The sequence below is a fragment of the Onychomys torridus genome, chromosome 3 (genome assembly GCF_903995425.1).
Source record: "Onychomys torridus chromosome 3, mOncTor1.1, whole genome shotgun sequence".
NCBI classification, from domain to species: Eukaryota; Metazoa; Chordata; class Mammalia; order Rodentia; family Cricetidae; genus Onychomys; species Onychomys torridus.
Genome location: NC_050445.1, coordinates 108,941,811 through 108,952,319, shown reverse-complemented (window position 1 = coordinate 108,952,319; position 10,509 = coordinate 108,941,811). Strand labels below are relative to the sequence as shown.

Below are 10,509 nucleotides of genomic sequence, written 5' to 3'. Positions count from 1 at the left end.
AAACAATCATTTCAAGAATAGCAGAGCATACAAGCTTGATACGGCATCTTTGAAAATGGCAAGGGACTGCTACAGATACACTAGATGGCCTGGTTCACCTGCACACAGGGCTGTGCTAAGGGGGCGTGGCTTAGCCTTAAGAAGGCCTTGGAGGTGGGGCGAAACTGCCCGAGGGGCGTGGCCGGTCAATAGGCAGGCACTCTCCGCGGGTGCGGTCGCGAGGGCGGGAGCGTGGCCCCGCAGCTGTCCCGTGCGCCGCGTTCTCAAGTTCTCAGTGGCGTTGCCGGCGTCGTCCCCTTGGCGGCCGCTCGCGTCGCAGTTTCTGAGTAGGCCCGGCCCTGCCGGGAGCCACAACGAAGCCCTGGAGAAGCCACCGTCCCCACCGGCGCCTCCGCGGGCGCAGAAATCGCCCGGGCTGGGGAAGGCGGCAGTCGCCCCCAACCGCCGCCTGGGCACGGTCCGCGGCGGGCTAATGTCGTCGCCACCGGGCCGCCGCGCCCGCTTGTCGTCCCCTGGGACGAGCCGCCAGACCCCCGACGCCCGCGAGGAGGTGCGGCGCCGCCTGAAGGACCTCATCGAGGGCAACCGGGTGATGATCTTCAGCAAGAGTTACTGTCCACACAGCACGAGGGTAGGCGGGGCCGGCCGGAGCGGAGCTACGGGCCGGGCCTCGTGGGCAGGGTCTAAGCTGCAGTTCCTGGTGAAGTGGATGTGGACCCCTGGACCTGGTGGGCGGGGCGGCAGGAGCGTGGTGAAGGGGCTGGGCAAGTTCGGTGAGCCGGATCTTGGGGTCTGGGCACCAGCTCAGTGGGCGGGGCGGAGGTGGAGTTCCCCGGTTGGCGCCTGGTGGGCGGGGCGGGCGTGTCTTAGCACTCTCAGTGGGCGGGACGAAGCCGGTGCTCAGGGGTTGGCACCCGATGGGCGGAACCGTTGAGGGGTCTGGGCGGTGCTCATTGGGCAGGGAGGAATCGTAGTTTAGGGGCAGGACCTGGTGGGCGGGGCTAGTGAGGAGGGTCTGCGTGGAGCTCAGTGGGAGGGACCGAGTGGATGGGGGGTCTGGGTGGAGCCTGGTGAGCGGGCGGTCTCGAGTTGACAGTGGCGAGGGGTGGGCGGGGGCTGAAGGTGGGCGGGGGCTGGGGGCTGAAGGTGGGCGGAGGCTGAAGGTGGGTAGAGTAGGCCTTTTGTGGCAGTTTCCTAGGCCTGTTTCAGGGAGCTGGTTGAATTCTCCTTTCTGAGCGTAGTTGCTTACCTGTTCCGACTGGTCACCGGGTCCCAGGCTGCAGATCCCTAGTGAAACGCTTGCTTTCCAGCCTGATATCGGCTTAAGTTTATCGAAACTTAAAAAAAAACCGAGAGTTTAAAATTGTACTGCTAAAATGGAAGAGCGAGGGATAGCGAGGTTCGTTGAAGCTGGATCCAGATCACGCTTGTTAATTAGCATGTTTGGCTCCTTGATCAGGTTTCAAAAGGAGGCCGGGCCTTGACTTCCACTTTTTTTTTTTTTTTTTTTTTTTTTTGAGTGTTGGGATTAGCGCCGCCGGATGACTTCCACTTCTAAGTTGAAGGTAGAGGAAGTTTTAAGTCGAGGCTAGTTTAAACTCTGTTGCACACTCCGTAATTTGGGGGCTAGATGGACATTCAACATTGTTACCATATAATGAGTTAAAAAAAATCATTGTCTTAGAAACAAACCTTTGGAAGGAAGATGCAAGATGGGGATGTTCAATATTTTGATGTTTACTTAACAATATCAGGAAGTGAAGGGCCTGGTGTGTGACTTAGTGGAAGCAAGGCTGTGGGTTCCATTTCTAGCAGAAAAAAAAGAAAAAAAATAGATGTTGAGGCAGGAGGATCATGCATTCTATGCCAGCCTGGGCTACTATAAGAGTCCCTATCACAAGAAACAGAATGAATATTGCCAGCTCTAGGACCCAGGTTCGACCCCCAGAACTCATAAATGTGATGAGCATAGTGGAGTGCACTTTACCCCACGAAGTTAGAGGCAGTGAGTCCAGACTACCTAACCTGTATGCTTCAGGCCAATAAGAGACTTCATTGAAATGAAGGTGGACAGACAGAGCGTCTTCCTTGGAATGGCACCTGAGGTTGTCCTCTGACCTCCACAGCTGCAATTGCACACACACACACACACACACACACACACACACACACACACGTATTCATTTTAAAAACTAATAAAATGACACTGCCAGCATGGAGACTCCTGTTCCCTCCCTCCCCACAGGGTAACCGCATTCCCTGTTCTCTGAGTCACTAGATGCCTTCACACCACTGACAGTACTCTGTTCCTTTTGGCCTGCATGGGCCTTTATGTAAGTAGAATCACATACTGTTTTACAGTTGTTCCTCAGCAGTTTTGCTTAGAGACTCATACGTGTTAGTACCTGTAGCTCTGCTTTGTTACTTCTCACTGATGTGACGTTCCCTAGGCTAGCATTGAACTTGTGGTAATCCTCCTGCCTCAGCCTCTCAAGTGTTGGGATTACAGACATGAGCCACTACAGCTGGCTGAGTATTTTGATCTTAAAAACAATATGGCTTGATGCCTATCCTTGGGTACATCTAGAAGCACACCCCTGACCATCTTACCTAGCACTCGATCTTAGCCAGAAAGCCTAGAAGCAATGGGTGTCTTTGGGCTGATTGACTCATGGAATCAATCACGGGGTCAGGGCATTTCCAAGTGCTTACACCAATTTGGCCTGTGCTAGTGAGTGTGTCCCAGTTCTTGCTCTGCAGCCTTGCTGACAGCTGCTGTTTTTCACTTTTGTAGTTCTGGTAGATAATACTCTTTCTTTGTGGCTTGAATTTTTCATTTTCCTAATGAAGTCTGTATGACACCGTTGAGTTTTCTCCTGTGAACCAGTAAGACCATTATTCTTGTTTTTCTTTTGTTGTGCTGATTTGTAGGTTTTCTTTAGATATTATAAATACTAATCCTTTGGGAAATGTTGGGAAATCTCCCAGACTCTTTTTATTGAGTCTTTTGGTAATTGAGGTTTGTGAGTTCTGCATAGTGAGACCTGTCCCACTTCACTTCCCTTTCATGGTGTGTGGCTTTCAAGTCTTATTTAGGACTTACAAACACATTCTTCTGATTTGGCTCCTGCAAGTTTTGTAGTATGATTTCCACACTTGTTTTCTTTAATCCACTGGGGGTCAGTATTGGTAAAGTCCAGTTTTGTTTATGATCTCATCTGCTCCTGTTTTATACACGGAGGAGTCCATCCTTTCCATCAATCTGATCTTCATATGTGCTGGTCTCTTTCTTTGTGTGTGTGTGTGTGTGTGTGTGTGTGTGTGTGTGTGTGTGCTGCACATGCGTGTGTGTGTTGAGGGGGTTGGTTTTTAGCAGGGAGCAAGACTCTTTTTGAGGCAGGGTCTCTTAACAGTCCCTACTTCAGTTTGGATGGTAGGTCTTCCATCTTCCTGGGTGTTTTTTTTTCTAGGACGCACACATCCTGGAAGCCTATCTTTTGGTGACCATTCACTGGCTGATTCTGTGGTGGTTTGTTCATGGCCTTATTAAATGTATTTCCCACAGTCCACTGCTGTTTCCATATATGGTCCATACAGTAATCAAGAAGAAAGATTTGTTCCTTTATTGACGTGGTAATGGCATTTAACAAGCATTAGTTGCTGGGTACTTAGCACTGTAGAGATATGAACGTGGGTCTGGCCCCCCAGGATCTCAGAATAGCTGAGCAACCTTCGGCCAGCTCTTAAGTGCGGAAAGAAGAGCTTGTGACAAACAGGGCTGTGGCAGTGAGGCAAACAGTAGCTACTTCAGATGATGTGGATGGGCCAAGGAAAGGACGGGCGGGCTTGTCTTCCGGGGTAAAGAGGAGGACAGCCTGTAAGGGAAGGCACTTGACACAGGAATTTATGTAAGCAAAGACAGGAGAAGACAGGAAGAAGGCAGTGTGGCTGAATATAAGGAAGGAAACCTGGGTGAGGGTTCCCTGGAAATGGCTGGAATTTAATTTCGAAGGTTTAAGTGTCTCAAGATGTTTTACTGGTAAGTGTGGACTTAAGATTATGGTCATATGTTAGCCCAGAGCTCAAACACTGACCTGGCTGTCACACAAAACCCAGCAAGCTATGGAGACAGACTCTCAGGCAAGATAACCCGGACTAAACCAGGGCAAAATACCTTGGTTGTTTTTTTTTTTTTTTTTCGAGACAGGGTTTCTCTGTGTAGTTTTTGCACCTTTCCTAGAACTCGCTTTGGAGACCAGGCTGGCCTTGAACTCACAGAGATCAACCTGCCTCTGCCTCCTGAGTGCTGGGATTAAAGGCGTGCGCCACCACCGCCCAGCTGATTTTGTTTTTTTAAAATACATTTGTCATGAGTGAAGTCCTGAGTGAATATTTGCTGTTGACATGGGCAACATCCATGCCAAGGACTCCAAAGTCTCAAACCTATGGGAAAATGGCAAAACCTTCCCCAGGCTGTGCTCAGAGAAATGACAAAGCCTTCCCTCCTAGTCTGAGTGCTAAAATAAGGAGTGTGTGCATAAAGCTTCCTTTTGCTACCTCCCTGGATATTTGCAGACTAAAAGACTGCTCCCCTCCAGGGACTATTCCTACTAATGTTAGTTAAACTTGCATCCTTGGCTTACCTGTCTACCATAATCGCTGGCTCCTTGGTTCAACTGTATGCAATAACCCTGCCCGCCAACCCCCCACCATTTTGCCTCTATATGATAAAATGCTTGGGCAGGTGAGGGGATGCTGAGGTTTCTCCATCTGAGGACTAGACCACCATTTTTGTGTATGTGTCTTTTCTTCATTCCTTTGTCACCTTGAGTCAGGTTCCAGTCTCTGGAACCACGTGCAAGGACTCAGCAATTAGACAGAGTCACGTTGTTGGCTCTCATTGCCACAGTCCATCTCCAGAACTTTTCAATCTGAAATTCTAAACCCAGCAACACAGTAACTAATGTTTCCACCATCCCAGCCCTCACCAACCATCTCACCAAAAAGTGAGTTTGACCACTCCAAGTGCCATAAGTGACATCATCATTCAGCGTTTGGCTTTTTACATCTGGCTTGTTTTGCTTAGTGTAATGTCCTCAAGGTTAGTCCATCTTGTAGCATGAGCTGGAATTTTCCTAGTTCCTCGGAGTAAATAATAAGCCATTGTGTGTGTACCCTTCCTATCCAGGCACCGGTTGATACATGCCTTGCGTGTGGCTGGTGTGGGTGATGCTGTAATGAACACGAGTGAACACGTGAAAGTTGCGGTGTCTTTGATTGTAGTTTTCTGAGGAATTGTTGTCCTTTGCTGTGGTGGCTGCCCTCATTCACCAGCAGGTTTAGTCTGTCCCTCTAATGGCTGTCACCTCCTCCTTTTTCTTGTCTGGTAGTCCATCTCTGTTGCCTTTGAGCTGGAACTTCCCACAGCCTGTTTCAAAATAAGTCACTCTGGAGTTCTCTGCTATTGTGGCCTGCCCCTCCCCTTGCAAAACCCCTGTCTGATGTTCCTGAGCTGGAGGTGGGGACAGTGACCTAATTTTCAGCGAGAGGCACCCTGGCTTCATGAGCAGGGTTCCTCAGTGCCTGTAGCATTTGTTCTTCCCAGCTTACTCTTCTCGTCCTGGGACTTGACCTTACACAGGGAGTATGATGAGGACCCTAGGGTTTTCCACCAGCTGCCTATGTAGAGGGTTTGACCTCAAATGGGGTTGAGTCTTTCGAAGCTTCTGTGACTCAGAGCTGAGATGCTGGCGACCTGCCATTTGAGGAGATGCTATTTTGGAGCCACACTCACTTGAAATAGAGTTCTTGCTATAGGAGAGGAGAACGGGGCAGGACCGACCAGGCCACAGGGCCATAGACTCTGCTTTTCCTTCGGAGATTGTCTAGAATAAATGTTCATTTGCTGAATGCTTTTAGGAGATTTCCAAGACCTGAAAGGGTTACTCTTAGGTAATTGTCATGGTTGCAGATGTGTCATCTGCTTAGATCTTGGAGCCTCTGGGTTGTATCTCAAGGGTGGAGGGTGTTGAAGGGTGGTGTAACAAAATGGCTATGAAAAGACCAGTCAGTGGCTGCCACTGGGTGAACTGGAGAAGACAAAGCTGGTGGCCAGGGAACACCTGAGATGGAGTTACTGTTGGGAGCTGAGAGTGGAACTGTTCAACACAGAGAACTAAGACTTAGCCATTGCTGTCTGCGGATGGGTGGTGGGTAGGTTAGTGTGGCCTGGAAGATGTCCGGGAGGCAGGTGTTCAGGTGAAGCCTACCTAGAGCTTTGCACAGTGGTTACCATGCAGATTTGACGCTGAATGACTCATAAGCTCTGGGTGATACCCACCCTGTCATCTCTCAGTCAGACTCTGGGGCAATTTGATGGGCAACTGGTAAATGGGCTATAGTTAAACTGTCATCACGCTACTGAATTCTGTCCTAGAAGGCAGAGAGTGTGTCTGGTTCATTGTTGCATCTTGTGGGCTTGGAATCATAGTTGACTGGTCCTAGATGCTTGATGGTTGATTTAGCTGGAGGAACTTAATGGCTGTTGAGAGGAAGCACAGAAAAAGGAAGCGACATGGTTGAAGAAGATTTGCACTGAGGCATGGCACCTGTGGAGGAGTGCCATGAACCTGTCCTGAACCAGAAGAGAGATTTGGGCAGAAAAGTTCGTTAGGAGTCATAAGGAGACAAAGAATAAAAGAGCGGAGGTGGCGGATTGGGTTATTCTGGGGAAGTATGTGGAGGAAAAGGAGAACACTCTGGGCCAGAACTCATGCCCTAAAATTGCCTGTGTTGGGGAGCTCTTCTCGCCATATGTCACGTGAGCACCTTTCATGGCTGCTGAACCTTTGGGGAGCAGGAGGCTCACAAGGGTTTCTCTTACAGGTTAAGGAACTCTTTTCATCCTTAGGAGTGGACTACAACATCCTAGAACTTGATCAAGTTGGTGAGTAGCTGTCAGTGATGCTGCTGTTTGTAGTAAGTGCCAACATGACTGTTCCACTTTGTTCAACTCACTGTGTTTTCATGTCTGCCTGTCAAATGAGCTTTTGTTGGTGTTCAGGCACACAGAAGATGAACCTTCATGTGACAAACAATTTGATAAAGATTTTCCATATTTGAGGGCAGGGAATGGGAAGAGCTGTGGGCTGCTAACTTTAAAGTGTTTGAGGCATTGGATACTTGCCTGCCAGCAAGCAGTCTACAAAATAGATTAAACTGTCATAACAAAAGGAATCCACTCCATTTCCTGGTTGCATTACCCATGGGGAAGAGCATGTTCAGTTTTCAGCTTAGTTTTGAATCTTTGTCTTCCATGGCCATGGCAGTCACTGAACACTTCACATCTGCTATTTGCAGGAATTTGGGGTGGGATAGTGACCAGAAAAGACCCTCAACTTTGCCTTCATGACACTGGCTTTTCACTAAGTTGCCTGAAGAAGCAAGGTGCTCTTGTTTCTCACCAATAAGTGCCAAGTCCCAAGTGCCATGGCCCAGTTGTATCTTCCAGGAAGGAGGGTGGATTGCAGACCATATTACAAAAACTTTTTTTTTTCTTCAGAGCTGAGGACTGAACCCAGGGCCTTGTGCTTGCTAGGCAAGCGCTCTACCACTGAGCTAAATCCCCAACCCCTACAAAAACTTTTAAATGTAATCATAGGAAGCATTTTCTTGTTAGTTATTAGAACAGGTTTCACTTGGGTTTTGCTCTCTTAAAGGACACTTGTCCCTTGTTTGTGGCAGAGCTATTGTGTATGCAAAAGCTAACCCAAATGTTTTGTCCTAACAGCAATCCATAGGTAGGCCTTTGGGTTTAAGGTGTCCTCTGAAGGTGTAGCTGCTTTCTCATCTTGAGTCATTATTTCATGAAGTCATGGAGTACATTGGCCTGTCACAGATGTGAACTTGTAAGCAATGAGCAGTGAGCATCATAAGACTTGATCTCTGCAAGGGGATCCTTTATAGTGTCTTCATATACTGTTTTATTCTTTAGATGATGGGGCCAATGTTCAGGAAGTGCTGACAGAAATCAGTAACCAGAAAACAGTGCCCAATATTTTTGTGAATAAAGTGCACGTGGGCGGATGTGACCGAACTTTCCAGGTAATGATCATCATCACTCATGGTCCTCGACACTGTTTGTTCACATTGTAATTGTATCACATTGTGTCAGTGTCAAAGGGGAGTACCATTGGAAAATAACAGAGGCTAGTCACCAGGTGGCCCTGAGGACTGCAGGGAAGTGAGCTTTCCCACCAACTAAACCTGAGAAGTTATACACCGTGCTGACCCAGGCACAGGAGGGCCATTCTCAGCCTGAAGTCAGAGTGGCTGTGACCGTCGTAGGACTGGGTCCATCTCCACTCCCCCTTGTGTGTGTATGTGAAGAGGGAGCATCATGAAGCCCATGAGGGGTTCACAGTGGCTCCAGAGCAGCTCATGACTCATGAGATGGCTCGTGAGGCCCCATCCCTTCCTAGAGATAAATAACCTGTTAATTCCCATGAAGACAGACCCTTCTTCAGTAGTGCAGCGGACAGCAAGTCCACACTCCTCTAAGCAGCCCAGTTAAACTCATGAGTTCACTAAGCCATACCTGGAATCATATCTTTGTTGTGTCCTAGCTGAGGTAAACAGATTTGTTCACGTGGCCCCAGGAAGAACGACAGGTAGGTCACTGGGGCCAGGACAAGTCTCTTCCTCCTCATAGGGGGTGAAACATGCTGTTCTCCAACAAGAGTTGGTCAATACAAAGACTGTTGTCCAGTGAGTTAGAACCCCTGTGAGGCCTTCCAATACTGGGTGCAAAGCATGGGGCTTTAACTTCTTGATTCTTAGAATGTGGCCATTGGGAAAAAAAAACATTGAGACGTGTGTGATAAAGGAAGCCACCCCGCACAGCTGTGGAATGAAGGGTCAGTTTGTGAGAGATCATGAAGACAGCTGCTGATGCATAAAAGCCAGGTTTCAAATGAAGATCAGTCCAGAGGACAAGGACTTGAAAAATGACACTTGACCATTTATCTGTGGAAAGTGGCCTCATTTGACATGATAACTGTCAGAATGTCTAGGTCACAGTGGATATATATGTATGCATAAGTTGTACTCTACTTAGATCTAGGTAGATTTAGAATCTCACAAATGTTTGACCCAGCATTTCTGAGGTTTTTCTCTGCTTGTCTTCTTTATTTCTGGTGCCAGGAAACAGATGTGGAGACTTTTGTTCCACCACTAAGCTAAATCTCCAGCATTGAGTATTTTTTAAAAGAATATTTTTCATTTTTAAGTTTGTGTGTATGGGGGGTGAGGTATGCTTGTGTGGAGCACATGCATAGATGCCTGCAGGGGTCAGAAATGTCAGGTCCCATGGAACCTCAGTTTCCAGTAGCATCTTGGTTCCTGGGAACTGAACTCAGTTTCTCTGATAGAACAATATGTGCTCTTGATTGATGAACTGTCTTTCCAGCTCCAGATTTGTTTAGATAAAGAATCCATACTGGTTGAAAATGGAGTCATGTGCTATTCTGTCTCCTTTGGTATCTTTAGGCACATAAGAATGGTTTACTGCAGAAGCTCCTTCAGGAAGACTCCGCTCATGATTATGATCTCATCGTCATTGGCGGGGGCTCTGGCGGCCTCTCTTGTGCAAAGGTGTGAACACCAAATGAACCATCAATGACTTTTCCGAAAGTTAACTGTAATCTTGCAATCTAGGCTTTTATAATAACTGGTTCGATTGGGGGTGGAGGAGTATCTGGCAAATTCAGACTGTTCACTTAAGGGGGAGAAAACTGGGAGTGAGAAGATGGCAAGACACTTTATGTGGTTGTTTTTGTAGGAAGCTGCCAACTTGGGAAAGAAGGTCATGGTGCTAGACTTTGTGGTCCCATCGCCTCAGGGCTCATCCTGGGGTAAGCTTTAGTTCCTGCTTGGCCTTTTAAATTCATTAATTCATTTAATGTACATTGGTGTTTTGCCTACATGTATGTTTGTGTGAGGGTATCAGATCCCCTGGAACTGTAATTACAGACAGTTGTGAGCTGCCATGTAGGTGCTGGGAATTGAACTTGGGTTCTTTGGAAGAACAGCCAGTGCTCTTAACTGTTGAGCTATCTCTCCGGCCCTTCTCCTATGCTTTTACAGGCAGCTTCTTTCCTGTAATCTCATGTAACCCTGCCTGGTCTTAGGAGGGTGAGCCGTCCAACGGTGTAGACTCTGCAGAGGAACACACAAACAGTTCAGCTTTACAAAAAGAAAGGCTGTTCCATGTCCCAGAACCTACACTTTTGCCATAGATTTTTTTTGGCATACATGCACTGGTGCTTTCACATTGTTGCAGGCACAGTGCATATGCTGTGTCCTGCTCACTTTCTGTTTCTGCCTTAGTCTCACAGCTGGGCTTAATGGCTGTATAGTGGCTGCTATTGTCATTGTCCACCATCATTACCCTTGGGTTGCATGAGAAGCACACATGATCCCGGCCATATACCTCTGCTGTGTGCTGCAGGG

The 10,509-nt window shown here is 47.9% G+C and overlaps 1 protein-coding gene across 2 annotated transcripts in view; it reads left to right on the top strand.

Moving 5' to 3' along the window:
- Window positions 1–207: 207 nt before the first annotated feature.
- Window positions 208–10,509, top strand: part of Txnrd3 (thioredoxin reductase 3) — a 34,976-nt gene continuing 24,674 nt past the window's right edge. Inside the window, exons 1-5 of one of the 2 annotated variants that reach the window (XM_036180268.1) lie at window positions 208–631; window positions 6,886–6,946; window positions 7,994–8,103; window positions 9,547–9,651; window positions 9,839–9,911. In XM_036180268.1, coding sequence (XP_036036161.1) covers window positions 473–631; window positions 6,886–6,946; window positions 7,994–8,103; window positions 9,547–9,651; window positions 9,839–9,911 — 508 coding nt within the window. In that variant the 5' untranslated portion in view covers window positions 208–472. The remainder of the gene's footprint in view (window positions 632–6,885; window positions 6,947–7,993; window positions 8,104–9,546; window positions 9,652–9,838; window positions 9,912–10,509) is intronic. The other variant, XM_036180267.1, reaches the window with a different exon arrangement.